Here is a 16,835-nt window from a genome sequence, read left to right on the forward strand (position 1 = left end):
TGCTGGAGCGGAGCTTGCCCATTTTTACTGGAGCGTGGAGCGAGATTCCCAAGGCTGGAGCGTCGGCCTTCTCGCCCCGCTCTAATTTCGCTCCAGTAGCACTCACTTCACGAGCTCAGGGCTTGCCCGCCACAGGATGCATTTGTAGTCTACTTGTGTGCTGCTATAGCCCTTTGCTTTAGCTACTGTCATGAAGTTTGCAAAATATTTTCATTTAAAAAAACTGATAAAACACACAGTTGCTAAATCTAGGTGACTTACAAAGATGTAGTCCAAGAGAGGGAGTGCAGTAATGTAGTGTCCACAACTAAATAATCATGGTGGAATCAGAAAAGACACGTATCCCAAAAGCATGATGGTGTACTTACTATGTGCACATGCTAAAATAAAGGAAGGAGGTGGGTAGATAAGTACGCGTGTCATTGTAGCAAAGTATTTATAAACTAAAAATCAGATCTCTTAAATGTTTCGTTTATTTTAGTCTATATATATATTTTAGTCTATATATTAGTCTATATATAATAGGCCATAATCGGTTTTGGCCGAATAGGCCTGGCATATTCCCACTTTCCGTTTTGATTGGGTTATTTTCCCTAAAAACCTATTGGCCTACCTATAAAAATTAAATTGTAAAAACTCTGAGGCATATTCTCCGCTGCTGGCCGGCTCTCCAGGCACCATTGCAAGAGCCTGAAGCCACAGACTGGCCAAACTCATTGTTTCTAAAAATGTATCAAAGGCACTAATAAGTCATTTTTCGTTTAATGTGTATTTAATTCTAAGTAAGTCACAGCCTATATGCGCAATTTATAGACTATAATGATTTAACACAACAAAATGGTGTTTAAATGCTGAGCGCGTTATGTCCCTACCAGCCTATTGTGTCGCACTAGCAAATGCTTCACAATGTATTTATTTTAGACCTTGAAATAATATAGCCTAAATCATTCATTTCCGTTCCTTCTTAGGCTCCCTTTCTGGCTCCTGACATATTTAGTGCTTATATGCTTTTTAGTATGACATGGTATGACATATTTAGTATGACATATGTTCGCTTCTTACATTCATATTTTCATGTTTGTTCAAATACCTTTCATTCAAATCCATATGGTTTGGTTTCAATACTTAAAAAACAATTGTTAAGTCCAGGTAGTCACAAATATAGATGGGTGTTGGTTAAATTGTGATTTTAATGTATAGAGCGAATTTGGAGCGGCAGTTTTTAATTCCCTTGTGAGCACAGAGCGGATTGTAGGAATGTAGAAGAAAAGCACATGGAGCGCCGGGGCGGGGTGCAAAGACTGCTCCATGAGCGATGAGTAGGTTTTGCAACCGCTGAACTCTGCTCACTTGCTCTAGTATTGAATTAATTCTGACGGCACTGTTATATGGTGTCCGCATTGCACTGCTTTCTGATTTAAGTGATGCATGTTTTTTCTTATATTCATATTAATTCATTTTGAAAAAAAGGAATGCTTATGTTGACAAAGTGGTCATCTCGAATGAAAAAATGACATTGCATTTGACCAACTACACTGGTCGGAGATTGATAAAGACATGTTGGATATCTAGTGTACAGTTACAACCTGCAGCAACACAGCAAGTGCACTGAGGAATGGAGGGAGCACAAGTGGGTTGAGTTAAAACACTTTTCTGATGGGTATAAAATACTATTAACCATAGGCGAAAATATATACAATATTATTGTGTATATTTGTGAGTTTGGGGTCCCCTGGTGGTCGGGGGGGGGGGGGGGGGGGCAGATAGCATATGGACACTTCATAATCAATGGCAAAATGTGTAGATTTGCAGGAAATTTGCTTAAAAACGGCCAAAACAATTCTCAATGACAAAATTTGTAGAATAGCATTATAAAACAGCACATTTTGCTCTCTGCCCATTGCAAAAAAGTCAAATGCAGAAAGTTTGCGGTTTTCCTACAAAATATTGTTAAAAAAAATGTTGGTGGGATTGGGGGACGATAGTCTGGCTCTGTTCGCATGCACCGTCTCCTCCACTCTGACGTTCTGTATATGGAGAGGGGCGGTTAGCCAGATGAATACGCCACTGGCACTGACCCGGCACCCCTAAAACGAAGGAACCAAAACAGTACCACGTCGTCTATACTTCTGTCACTGACAAGTGTCAGTCCTTGTCCATGGTATGTTTAGACTCAATTACTATATTAAAAAAAAAAGTGGACTGGACATAAGGTAGGCAAACTCCAACTATAATACAAATCAGTCTTCATATTTTGTCTTAATATTTGCCTTGAAATACATTAATTAATGATGGTGATGACTTATTCTTCCACTTATCCTTCCATTTATACTGTATTTTCAAAATACTACTCAAATACCCCTCAAGAGAGGCATAATAAGTAGTCAAACTGTGTAGAATTGCAGGAAATGTGTTTTAAAATGTAATATATAAATTGTTCCTAGCAAGGGAGAAATTGTGTAGTTATTGGGTGGATGAACAGTAGACAGTGTGTCCGGGGTCCTCACCTGATATAAACAGGTGAGGACCCCGGACACACTGTCTACTGTTCATCCACCCAATAACTACACAATTTCTCCCTTGCTAGGAACAATTTAAGTTATGTAGACCATTGCACTCTGAGTGACCTGTACTGGTGATTGGCCTACATTTCAAATGCAAATGTGCTAATCTGAAAACATATTCTCAATCTTCTACAGCCTACATAATTCTGTCGCTATCGTTATTTGTATGCCTGAAACCGTAAATCATTACATTCAAGTATGAATAGAACTCGAAGTTGGACCTCAGATCAAGCGTTAACCGGCGATATCAGACAACCACACAGCGGATATTTTGGTGGTGTTGGATGTTGGATTTCTCTTAATGCAACGCAGTGTCCTCTTTGATGGCAGGAGCGGCTTGTGGATTTGACAGCTAGCTATAACGCAGTTCCACCTCCGACACCCAACCACTCTGCAGATGTCGGCAAGAGCGGATGTGATTTAATAGAGCCACTAATAAAGGAGGACAGGTGGTGAAAATGATGCTCTATAAAATATACCTTTCAAGAAAGACACAGGGTTTGTATGAGGTAGCCTACTAATCACAGCTATTTGAAAAATAAAATCATGGAGAAATAATGTCGTAACAGATCTGAAGATGGATTTAAGTAGGCCTACAACCGTGTTGGAGTATAGTAAATATTTCCACATGTAGGTCTATCTATTAAAATCGTCAGGGATTTTCCTTCTGGAGATTTAGGCCTAAACGAGGAAACAAACTCTTGTTTTTACTCCAACCACTAGTTTAAAAGCCGTGTTCTGAATTTATTTTATTTGATGGCAGTATTTCTTTTGTTGTTGTAATTTCGAGCAGTTGAATCCTTTCAATCATTAGAGATCATGGCTACAAAAGCATTTAACTGCGTTTCAGAATATTGAAAACAGAAAGCGGGTTAAAAACCCAACAATAAAACCTGTGAAGGAAATCGCAAACCCGACCGGCTTAATTTATTGATTTATTCATGGCCTGCATGTTCCTTTGCTTTCTGGATGAGTGTCACAACAACAATATCGAAAGCAAGCAGCTTTACTGCTATTAATAACAACATTATTATTATTGACCATAGTAGCCTAGACCCAAATGTATTATTCTTTGTTCGGGGTAGGCTACAGTTGAAGTAGTAGGAGTTTTACTATTATGGTATTATTGTGTTATATTTGAAGATTCGGCCTATATGGAGACCATAACGCATGCTTTTGGCACTAAACATATTTTCTATCAATGCATCATTAGCGCCAAAGATGTTCAACATAATTAGGCTTAATATTAGCAGGTAGGCTATAAATAGGCTACCTATATAATGTTGACGCTGACAGAACGCATGCGTTACTATATTGTGAACCTGAATGAGCATGGTGGTGGCTTTGATGCAAGCAGGGTGTAAATGACCTGACAATTGAAGTCTTTATCTATTATTTCATGATAGCCCCCCTAATAGCCAACCACCCATATCCCCAAGATTAATCTGGATTTGTCAATCTGAATTTTGGGAGGTGGGATGTCTTCCCTTCTCCTCCAATGCCCTCCGTCCTTTTTCCTTCCCTCTCTCCTTTATTGCCTCTCAGCGAATCTTCAAAGCGCGCGGACCCTATAATTAAGGGGCGGGCTCTCTCTTTCCAAAGAGGTCTGTGCGCTCGTGCCGGAGTTCTCCCAAACTGTCCTGGGACCACGAGCAGAGAAGAGAACAGTCTATCCAACTTCCCTCTCGACTCTTTGGACTTTGTTTCTCAGGGATGGCTGCATCTATACTGGAGGTATGGAATATACTCGAATGTGTTTTTGAATGAACTTTTAAGTTGTTTTACAGTTAGGCGCCAATTGCTGCTGTATTTTTCATGAACTGAGTGTCGAGGTCAACTTAATGCGCACTGGTAGGCTACTATATCTGTCTGTTCGGTGCGCTCCTTGAACGATCAGTCATGTCGTTAGGGTATGTTCTTGAGGTAATGGAGAAAATGAGAAAGAACTTTGCACTGTTGACATTCGACAAATAGGCTTTTCAAGACAATATTAGATTGTGAAAACCTATAGGCTATGGCCTAAATATATCGGTTGGCTCTCCATCTGTCAGAATTGGTGTGCGTAACTGCATTCTCTGACTAAAATTCTGTCAAAAGCAGGGACTTTATTTTGAAGGTCCACAACAGCCTTAAAGTGTAGGTAGTATAATTACCATTTGGAATGCGTGTTATAAATGTCAGTCATAGGCCAATGCTGTAATATTTAGGCTTAGCCTATCCAAACTGATAATGTTACCGTTAGGCACGTTGGATGATATCGCAGACATAGGAAAACACGGCCAACATAAAGCTCTATATGACCGAAGATTCTTACTGAAAAGCTTGGTTAGGCCTACTGCTTGGACGACAGCTTGGAGCCCACATGCTTGGCAAATGAGTCAACAACAAAATCAACAAGAAACGCTCCATTCAGTTACACGCTACGTAATCTCTCTCCAACCCTTCCAAAAAGATCCCACTGCAATTAAAGTATTAGCCTACATCTCTGCCGGTCATCAAAACTAAAGCAGGGGACATAAAAGTTAAGACTCAACGGGGAGGGGGATTGAAAATTGATTGACAGCAATTAACCTGGAAACGGGAGCTAAGGCAACAGGATACGCCAAGTCGACAGTAGGCGCTTATTAGGGAGACGGCTAAATCCAACCTCAACAGCCATGCGGCGCCCCTGGGGACTTTGTTGCTTCTGTAAGGAGGAGACTAGAGACCTAAATGGTCTTACGTGTAATAACTTGAATCTGCCCAATAATCGAGTAGGCTATAGGGTACTAGGGGGTAGCTAGCCTCCACTAAGAAGAATGTCATTAATTGTTGTTTTTGAAAAGGGGCATTTTTAAAGTATGGTGGTTATTGCAGAAGATTATGGCATAGGGTGAATCCATTTAATCCATTTTATTTAGAAATTGTTCTTCAGGATCAGTGGGTCCCCCAACGGAACGGTTGGGCTAACATAGGCTAATGCGATTAGCATGCGGTTGTAAGTAACAAGAACATTTCCCAGGACATAGACACATCTGATATTGGCAGAAAGAATACATTCTTGTTAATCTAACTGCACTGTCCAATTTACAGTAGTTATTACAGTGAAATAATACCATACTATTGTTTGAGGAGAGTGCACAGCTATAAACATGAAAAGTTATTAATAAACCAATTAGGCACATCTGGGCAGTCTTGATACAAAATGTTGAACAGAAATGCAACTGTTCATTGGATGAGTCTAAAACGTTGCACATACACTGCTGCCATCTAGTGGCCAAAATCAAAATTGTGCCATGGCTGGAATAATACATTATGGCCTTTCTCTAGCATTTCAAAGATGATGGTACAAAAAACAGTTGTTTTTTCTTTGTATTTTCTTTTCACCAGATCTATTGTGTTATATTCTCCTACATTAAAATTTCTACAAACTTCAACGTGTTCCGTTCCAAATGGTATCAAGAATATGCATATCCTTGCTTCAATGCCTGAGCTGCAGTCAGTTCAATTTGGGTATGTCATTTTAGGCAAAAAATGAAAAAAAGTGGTAGATCCTTAAGAGGTAACCTCACCTGCACATTTAATTTTCTTCGTTTTTTCTTTGTTGTTCTTTTCCCATGTAATCCATTATGTACAATTGCACTAAATATTATTGAAATAATGCAAGATTTTAAATCCCAGCAGTCTTTAAAATGACATTCAGGAGCAAAAGGTTTTCAATACTTGTTTTGAATTCCGAAAAAAAAAAAATATATTAATTGGAATATAATATTAGAATGGAATATAACTAATAACATTGGAATATAACATTTAATAACAATAAATCGTATCTCAACTAATTCAGTGTAACATTGATGTCGCATCTCTCATGCTCTGCTATTGCACAATGCTAATTTGTACGTAGGTCACAAATTAAGCTATGCCCAGTAAAATTGGAGCACTATTCATGAAACCACCTCCTGCACTGCTCACACCTAATCCAGTCCCGACCTGTGACTGAAAACAGCTCCTCACAGAAAATACACTCCGCATCCCCTTCTTTAGTGGCTGATGTGGCTTGTTGTGTAGCAACAACCTTCTTTGAGACAACCCTTTTTTAAAGAACCTGATCCGTTTTCTTACTCTCTCTCTTTTCTTCTTGTTGATGTTTCTGTCGAGCGTTTTCCTCCATCAACCTTTTGTAAGGCGAGGCTGTCAGCACAGCCGCAGACTCTGCCTTCCTCTTCTTCGGCTTCTCCTCCTGGAGCTTCGGCCTCAGGGACAACTCCAATAGAACTGCTGCAGCTGTTGGCTGTTGGTTTAAGCAAAAAAAACAAAAGCAAACAAGAACACATTATTTTTTATTTTTTATTTTTTTAAATAAATTTTATCCCCTTTTCTCCCCAATTTTGTGGTATCCAATCGCTAGTAATTACTATCTTGTCTCATTGCTACAACTCCCATACGGGCTCGGGAGAGACGAAGGTCGAAAGCCATGCGTCCTCCGAGGCACAACCCAACCAAGCCGCACTGCTACTTTAACACAGCGCGCCTCCAACCCGGAAGCCAGCCGCACCAATGTGTCGGAGGAAACACCGTGCACCTGGCCCCCTTGGTTAGCGCGCACTGCGCCCAGCCCGCCACAGGAGTCGCTGGAGCGCGATGAGACAAGGAAAATCCCTACCGGCCAAACCCTCCCTAACCCGGACGACGCTAGCCCAATTGTGCGTCGCCCCACGGACCTCCCGGTCGCGGCCGGCCAGTAAACACTTCTAATCACTATATAGAAATATATATATTCCCTAGAACGAGTGCTGACTTTATTTTTTGTTAACAACATTTGGAACAAGGGTAGGCTGCAGGGTGGAGGTTGTGGCAGAGGTAGACGTGGTGGAGGTAGAGATTTTGGTGTTAGAGCTGGTGGAAGTACTGTAGAGCTAGTGATGGCGGCGGTAGAGGTGGCAGCGGTGGCGGTAGAGCACTGTGATTGAATGGAGACTATGCATTGAAAATAAACAACAAAAACAATACATCGGTGTTAGTACAATAAACACGTTCTACCACGTACATGCTGCTTCTGCTATTTTTCATTCATTTAGATTACTTTTTCTTACCGGCAATGGGCTCCGGCTGCTCTATAACCTCAGTGGCCAAGAAGTCCGCCTCTGTGAAGATGTCCTTTTCAAAGGCCACAGCCCACTGGCCCGGAAGCCTCTACTCCTCTCTCCACACTGGCCACCTTGGTATAGGCCTTTGCGAAGAGGCCAGCCATTTGGTTTATACCTATCTTTTTCCCAGGAAGCGTCATCATCCACTGATCTCCTGCCCTGTTGTAAAAGGCCTTCAGACCCTTGAAGACGGTACGGTCATCTTCTGGCTGCAGTGGGGGTGGCAGAGTGATGATAATAACTCCCTGGCCTCTTGCTGTCAAGAAAGCCTCCAGGGTCTTATGGGAGTGGTGCCCATCGATGATAAGGATGTGGGGTTCCTCAGGGGTGCGACCAACACTGTGGGCAAAGTCGTCAAAGATAGTACTGTCAACACAGCCTGAGTCACTTACCCTTCCAACGGACCCTGGAGGTGCTCTAACCAGCAGCTGTTCATTCATCTTCTTCCGGTGGAAGAGGGGCGGTACGTACTGCTCCGCTACACTGATAGCACAATTTACTGTGAAGCCCCTCTCTGTGCTGGTCATCCGTGCAACCTATTTTGCTCCCTTGTTGCCACCACAGGCAACGGTTTCTGGACATTTTGTATTCCAGTCTCATCTATTGTCCAAATCTTTGTTGGCCTGATGTCCCTGATGCTGTTTAAAACCTCCCTGTAGGCCATAAAAAACTGGTCAACCTTATGTTTAGTTAAGCCCACGGCCCTCGCAAGACTGGTTGCTTAAAGTATTCACACCCCTTGACGTTTTCAACATTTTGTTGTGTTACAGCCTGAATTTAAAATTGATTCAACTGAGTGGTTTTTGGTCACTGGCCTACACATAGTACCCCATAATGTCAAAGTAATTAAACATTAAAGCTGAAATGTCTGAAGTCAATAAGTATTCAACCCCTTTGTCATGCCAATCCTTCATAAGTTCAGGAGTAAAAATGTGCTAACAAGTCACATAATAAGTTGCATGGATTCTGTGCAATAATAGTGATTAATATGATTTTTGAATTACTACCTCATCTCTGTAGCCCACACATACAATCATCTGTAAGGTCCCTCAGTCAAACAGTGGATTTCAAACACAGATTCAACCCCAAAGACCAATGTTTCGCAAAGGGCACCTATTGATAGGTGGATAAAAAAGAGCAGACATTGAATATCCCTTTGAGCATGGTGAAATTATGAATTACACTTTGGATGCTGTATCAATACACTCAGTCACTACAATCATACAGACATCCTTCCTAACTCAGTTGCCGGAGAGGAAGGAAACCGCTCAGGGATTTCACCATGAGGCCAATGTTGACTTTAAAACAGTTACATAGTTTAATGGCTGTTATAGGAGAAAACTGAGGATGGATCAACAACATTGTTGTTACTCCACAATCAGTGACGATTTTAGCATGTACAGTTGAAGTTGGAAGTTTACATACACTTAGGTTGGAGTCATTAAAACTCATTTTTCAGCCACTCCACAAATTTTTTTGTTAACATACTATAGTTTTGGCAAGTCGGTCATATATATCCAATAACGTTGGTCATATATATCCAATAACGTTCAAACCGGAGCATTCCTTCTGTCTGTAGAGGTTATGGAACGCAAGGCGATATCATGAGGAATGCGCGTGACCAGGAACTGGCAATCTGCCAGACCAGTGACTCATTCCCCTCTCATCTGGCCCCACAACACAGTATAAACTTCATTCAACGTTCTACCGACTGTTGACATCTAGTGGAAGGTGTAGGAAGTGCAAACAGATCCATATATTACAGGGAATTGAATAGGCGATGAGTTTAACATCGACCAGCCTCAGAATCTCCACTTCCTGTTTGGATTTTTTCTCAGGTTTTTGCCTGCCATATGAGTTCTGTTACACTCACAGACATAATTCAAACAGTTTTAGAAACTTCAGAGTGTTTTCTATCCAATACTAATACTAATATGCATATATCAGTAACTGAGAATGAGGAGCAGGCCGTTTACTCTGGGCATCTTTCATCCAAGCTACTCAATACTTACAATCAAAGTCAAGGTATTGGAGAGGCCATCACAAAGCCCTGAACTAATTCCTAAATAAAATTTGTGGGCAGAACTGAAAAAGTGTGTGCGAGCAAGAAGACCTATAAAACCTGACTCAGTTACAACAGCTCTGTCAGGAGGAATGGGCCACAATTCGTCCAACTTATTGCGGGAAGCTTGTGGAAGGCTACCCAAAACGTTTGACCCAAGTTAAACAATTTAAAGGGCAACGGTACCAAATACTAATTGAGTGTATGTAAACTTCTGACCCACTGGGAATGTGATGAAAGAAATAAAAGCTGGAATAAATCATTCTCTTTACTATTATTCTGACATTTCCCATTCTTAAAAAAAGTTTTGATCCTAACTGACCTAAGACAGGGCATTTGTACTAGGATTAAATGTCAGGATTTGTGGAAAAACTGAGTGTAAATGTAGTTGGTTAAGGTGTATGGTAATTTCCGACTTCAACTGTATATTTTGGTGGGGCAAACAAAAAGTAATAATTATGCATGCTAGCAAAGCCACAACACAACACTAAACAATACATTAATTGCACTATAACAGTGACAAACGGTGCCCACAAACTGTTAGGGCCTACATAAAGCTGTCCCAACACCTTACCACTGCTACACCTGGCTATCAGCGGAGTCTTGTCTGGCAGTGAAACAATTCATTCAGCCTCATTTACTGCCTTTAAAAAAATATATATAACTGATGTGGCTGACTTGCTTCAACAGATGTGGTTTCTACTGACAATTGACACGTACAAACTATGGCATAAGGGTATGACGAGCGGATGAGAGGCAGTCTGTATTTTCGATTAAGACATTAACGAGCGAGCTAGGACGGACATAGTCAAAATAACTATTTTTTCAGTACTTTTTACATTTACAGAGGCAGAATTCAGAACATGGGCCGTTCTTACAGTTAGAACCGTAGGATAAATAAAGGGTGCATATAAGCAGACAATGAAAGCTCTTACAATTTTCGAAGATGACATTTCTCTAAAACAGGCTATAGGCTACATGTGCACCACCAACAGCTAACAGCTTACTACGTGGGCAAATTTTGTCATCGAACTTTGTCATCAAAGTCTGGCATTCTCTGGATTTATGGTGCTTTTAAGATAACTGGGAACTCGGAAAAGAACAAGGTTGAATCATGATGACGTCAGTAGTGATCTTCAGGTCGGAGCTCTAGAAAGAGGCCAGAGTTCCCGACTTGCAATTCCCATTGTTGGATGACCGTTCAAAACGTATTTTCCTAGTCGGAGCTAGTTTTTTTCTGAGTTCCCAGTTGTCTTGAACGCACTATAGTCAGATTTCCCAGTTCTAAGTTTCCAGTTGTTTTGAGCGCCGAAGAGGTAATGCTGGATTGACAGCATGGCCAATGTTGAATGTTTAGCCATTTAAGAGACTCTTCAACCCAGAGTTGGGACCACATACCCACTCCACCATATAGCAGGCTATTGATTGCTTTGCAGTGCTTGCAGTTAGCCACTGATTCCTTTCAAACCACTCATTGGTGAATTTGTGATTTCCAACTTGTTGTGTAATGTTTATGTCCAATGGCCAATGAGCACCGATATATTTTATCTATAACTTCTCTTCATTCTTTATCTGAAATGTTAAAAAATGTAACTCAGTCCTCAGGACCATTCACTGTCTTCTTGGTAAGCAACTCCAGTGTAGATGTGCCCTTGTGCATTAGGTTATTGTCCTGCTGAAAGGTGAATTCCTCTCCCAGTGCCTGGTGGAAAGCAGACTAAACCAGGTTTTCCTCTAGGATTTTGTCTGTGCTTAACTCTATTCCATAAATGTTGTATCCTTAAAAACTCTGCAGTCCTTAAACGATTATAAGCACACCTATAACATGATGCAGCCACCACTATGCTTGAAAATATGGAGAGTGGTATTCAGTAATGGGTTGTATTGGATTTGGCCTAGACATAACACTTTGTATTTAGGACAAAAAGTTAATTATTTTGCCAAATGTTCTGCATTACTACTTTACTGTTTTGTTGTAAACGGGATTAACATTTTAGAATATTTTTTTATTCTGTACAGGCATCCTTCTTTTTACTGTAAATTAGTTTAATTTTGTGGACAGTGCGACCCGTCATTCAGGCTGCCCCACCTGTTTTGAGCCCCACCTGTTTAGCAATATATATATACAGTATATACAGTATGTATGTATGTATGTATGTATGTATGTATGTATGTATGTATGTATATATATATATATATATATATATATATATATATATATATATATATATATATATATGTACAGGCATTTACGTATGTACAGGCATTTACTATATATAGTATATATTTACTATATATACTATATACATTTACTATATATATATATATATATATATATATATATATATATATATAGTAAATTGTTTGCAAACTGATGTGTGAAACATATTAATGCCAAAATAACATGCAAAACAGGCCCCACATTTTTGGCGGGCATTAATACGTGTCACATATCAGTTTGCAAAAAACAATGTAAATACAATCATCATCATCATTGAGTTAATAAAGCCTCATACAAACTTAGTCTCTTTTTTGCTTTCTTGAGTAAGGCAACTCCAAATTTCAGCCTAGCTCAGTGCTTTCTGTGGTGGTGGGGTAGCCAGCGGAAAAATACAGAGTGTAGGGGTTGGTTCTCTATAACTCTAGTTATTAGAGAACATTAGTCTAGCGCCGTGATTGGCTCAGTGTTCTGCCACTCATGTCGACACTACATCACTGCAAAATCGAAGGGTGGAGCGCGAAAATTCAAGCCCCTTGGGTGCTGCCATAGAGTTAGATTAGAAGTGCCCATCCAGGAAGGCTTAAGGTCATTGGCCACAGATAAAATTACATAAAATCACATTATATCTAAAGTAGCTTTGATGAGAACTGATCATGTCAACATCATACTTTCAACATCTTAGCTAGCAAGCTAGCAGTCATCATCATGAATCAAGTTGACAATCTACTGGCAAATTGAACATTTAATGCAAGACATGAAAATGGCTGTCCAGCAATTACAAACAACCAATTTGACAGAGCTTGAAGACTTTTGAAAAGAATAACGGGAAAATGTTGCACAATCGATGATGTGGAAAGCTCTTTGATCTCACAGCCATAATTCCCGCCAAAGGTGCTTCTACAAAGTATTTCCTCAGGGGTGTGAATACATATGTTCATTAGATATTTCTGTATTTCATTTTCAATAAATTAGCAAACATTTCTAAAAATATGTTTTCACTTTGTCATTATAGGGTATTGTGTGTCAATGGGTGAGAAAAAATACATGTAATCCATTTGAATTCAGGCTGTAACACAACAAAATGTGGAATAAATCAAGGTGTGTGAATACTTTGTGAAGGCACTGCATCAGCCTAAAAGTCCTAAGACTTGATGTACACGCTAGAGGTTTCTTGAGCAACCTGGTCTCAGATCAAAACATATGATATTTTACTAAAATGTGTGCCACTCCATTTAGTATGATATGTCACTATACGTTAGGTTACATTACATTGGCCTACTACCAATGTAATAGAGGTCGTATCATAAAATACGAATTGTAGCACGTATAGTATCCTACATCTTGACTGCTTTAGTGTGATATTCTACGTTCGACTGCTTTAGTATGATATGCTACGTTAGGTTAGAGCAGAGTTTCCCAAACTCGGCCCTCTGGACCCCAAGAGTTGCACATTTAGTTTTTTTTGTCCTAACACTACACAGCTGATTCAAATTATCAAAGCTTGATGATTAGTTGATTATTTGAATCAGCTGTGTAGTTCCAGGGCAAAAACCAAAACGTGCACCCCTTGGGGTTCTGAGGACCGAGTTTGGGAAACCCTGGGTTAGGGTTAGGGGAAGGGTTAGCTAGCATGCTAAGTTGTTGCAAAGTAGCAAAAAAAAAATCGATATTTAAATTCACATTCTTATCACATATAATTCCTATTTTCCACTTTCTTTCATTCTTCAGTCACTTTGCCAAAACAAGCAGCCTATATCAAGACAGTGATTTCATTTCAATTCAGCTGAAAAACGAATGAGAGGGGAAAGCAGAAAAAACCGCCTGCCATACTGTTTTGATTAGTGTTGACACTGACAGAAGCAGAAGTAGTAGCAGCCATTTCCTGTGTCTAATCCCTCCTGTCTCCTCATTTCTCTAGGAGGAAGCTCGTTATGGCTCCAGTTCTTTTGCTATGCTAACCGCCACCTGCAACAAGTTTGGAAGCCCTGTGAGGGACTCAGCCACACCTGGAAAGGCCGGCCCCGGCAGCACCGCTCCAGGCAAGAAGCAGTACGGCATGACCTTAGACCTCCAGAAGAACGGCAGAGGAGGGGAGAGCATTGAGAACTCCTACACTGGGCTGTTCAGCTCCGGAGGGGGGCTACTCACGCCCACCGAGAGTCCACCACCGTCTTCTGGGGGGTACACATCTGAGTACAACCCCTTCTCCCACTCCCTCCAGACCCCCATGTCCCAGGAGCAGTCCTTGCTGGTGTCCAAGGCCCACGGCACAGCCGACTGTCTGACCAGCGTCTACACCTCCCTGGACATGACCCACCCCTACGGCTCCTGGTACAAGGCTGGCATCCACCCCGGCATCACCGCCGCCCCATCCAATGCCACATCCTCCTGGTGGGAGGTCCACCCCAACACCAACTGGTTAAGTGCTGCCCAGCCCCAGACCGACAGCCTCCAGGGCTCCCTCCAGCCCATCCCTCCCCAAGTCTCCCTCAGCCCCCAGCTGCCCAGCTACGCCTCTGACTTCACCTCCATCAACGCAGCTCAGTACCCCTCAGTGAGCCTGGGCTCCTCATCACACCTCCTCCAGTCCTCCCAGCACATGCTGCCTCAGGACATGTACAAGCCCAAGCACGTGTCCGGCGGGGGGCTGATGGAGAGTCAGATGGGCCTGAAGCCTGCAGCTGGATCACGAGGGTATGGAGGAACCACCACTGGCAGGTCCTCCTGTGACTGTCCCAACTGCCAGGAGTTGGAGCGGATGGGGGCCTCAGCTGCATCCCTGAGGAAGAAGCCTGTCCATAGCTGCCACATCCCAGGTTGTGGGAAAGTCTATGGGAAGGCCTCGCATCTCAAGGCCCACCTCCGCTGGCACACTGGGGAGAGACCCTTTGTCTGCAACTGGCTGTTCTGTGGGAAGCGCTTCACACGCTCCGACGAACTGGAGAGGCACGTCCGCACACACACGCGGGAGAAGAAGTTCACCTGCCTGCTGTGTAACAAGAGATTCACCCGCAGTGACCACCTCAGCAAGCACCAGAAGACGCACGCAGAGTCTGCCCTGCAGCCGGGAAAGACTGGGGAGGGAGAGGCCCAGGACCCCAGGAATGAGGAGATGGCAGACCCCAATAAACCCAACACGGCCGTGCAGAATAATGGAGGAGTCCCTAGTGACCCTACTAACAAAGGAGAGAAAACTGGTTCAGGCAATGGGGTGGAAACAAGCAGTGGACTGCTGGAGATCTAACTTCATTATATGTGTTGTCTTGTAGAGTTAGTTGTGGCACCGTTGTTGTGCTGCAAAGCTAACTATGTAGCTAAAAACAAACATCATTCTTTTGTATTAGTACATGCTTCCCACACTCTGACATTGTTTGTCAAAGGATGCATTTGACATAGATCAAGATAACCGGGCAGGCAGGTTGAAAATACACATTCTGTGGACCACACACACACACATGTACACACAGCCACCATACACAACATTTCTTCATTTTCTGTAAGAGCAGAGGTAAAATTACGAGGAAGCCAAAGACGAAAATAAGTGTAGATAGTATGAGGGCGTTTATGGGGTACTGCTTACTCCATAAAGTTTCATTTTGTACTTTATTACTTCGGTAAGAAACAGACAAATAGTTGTTTAATCTGATGCTGCATACATTTTGTTTTTGGGTTTGTAAATGTGTGTATGTATGCTTCCTCTGTATTATTTAATTTTCTATTTACACAAATAATCTAATTTATGTCTTATATTATAAGAATTAAAGATGATCTTGCATTGTGCAGACAGCGTATTATTGCCTAATAAATGGCAAGTTAAAGCTGGCCATTGATGATTTAGTAATTAAGATTTTTATTGTTTCTTTTATTTATTGATTTATAACTAAGATGCTGTTGTTGGTGCTGTAGTGTTTGACGGTTTAGTTGTTTCTGAAAACTACTATTTCTACATGACCTTTCTATTGTGAAGTCTGCACACCTGCCACGTTGATAGTTGATGAAAGCCTTTAGTGTATTGTGCTCGGCTGATTCTAGAGCAGTGTTATTTTTCTACCCTTTTCTGTTTTGTTGACAAACCTCTTTACAACTAACTGTAATGAAAATGACACGTGCAACAACAATATTAAAACACTTAACGTTAGATAGTGATCAGATGGTATATATTCATATCCTACATTTATCACACTAATGCATGATGGATATTTTGGATATTCAACTCTGGATATTTTGTGCATGACCGTCAAGAAGACTTTAGCAGTTTGAACGTTTGCAGAATGTGATATGAGCTAAATAATTATATTACGTACATAATAATTCAGCATGATCTTGGTAGAGGAGTATGTATGAGTGTCATGGTTTGGAAATCATGACATGGAAAGGTTCTTTAGTAAAAAAAACTATGCAATGTACTTCCATTGGTGTTATTTACATGTTTCCAACCCCCTAAGTCTCCTCTCAACGCTTAGTTCCGTGAAGGTTTATATTGCAGAGGTAGCGGGTATTAATAAAAGTCTTAAGGTAAAATGCTCCATAGAAATGACACGTTAAACTCTCCTGTCCATTCCTTCATCTTTCCATCCCTCTGTCCTCTAAATCCCTCTTTCTATTGCCATAATCTTACTGCATGTATTCCCCTCCACCTTGATCTCCTTGCCTCCACCTCTTAACCAAAATACCGTCATTATCTTCTTGCAGGCGCCACAAACAAAGCGGTCGACTGAGATTTACTCTCTGGTCGACACAATAACCCCTTTGACAGCGCCACTGTAGTTGCACCACTATAGTTACCACGGAGACAATCAGGTCTCTCTTCAGCCTCACAGAGTCAATTAGACCTAGCAACGGTCCAGTTAAGTGAGGGAAGG

General features: G+C 41.4%; 1 protein-coding gene across 1 annotated transcript; it reads left to right on the forward strand.

Moving 5' to 3' along the window:
- Nucleotides 1-4,130: 4,130 nt before the first annotated feature.
- On the forward strand, nucleotides 4,131-16,281 carry LOC129815942 (transcription factor Sp7-like). The gene is made up of 2 exons (XM_055870155.1): nucleotides 4,131-4,298; nucleotides 13,892-16,281. Exons 1-2 carry the CDS (start codon nucleotides 4,278-4,280, stop codon nucleotides 15,215-15,217), a joined length of 1,347 nt encoding a protein of 448 aa, XP_055726130.1. The 5' UTR covers nucleotides 4,131-4,277; the 3' UTR covers nucleotides 15,218-16,281.
- The last annotated feature ends 554 nt before the right edge of the window (nucleotides 16,282-16,835 follow it).

Source organism: Salvelinus fontinalis, chromosome 18 (genome assembly GCF_029448725.1).
Source record: "Salvelinus fontinalis isolate EN_2023a chromosome 18, ASM2944872v1, whole genome shotgun sequence".
Taxonomy (NCBI): Eukaryota; Metazoa; Chordata; class Actinopteri; order Salmoniformes; family Salmonidae; genus Salvelinus; species Salvelinus fontinalis.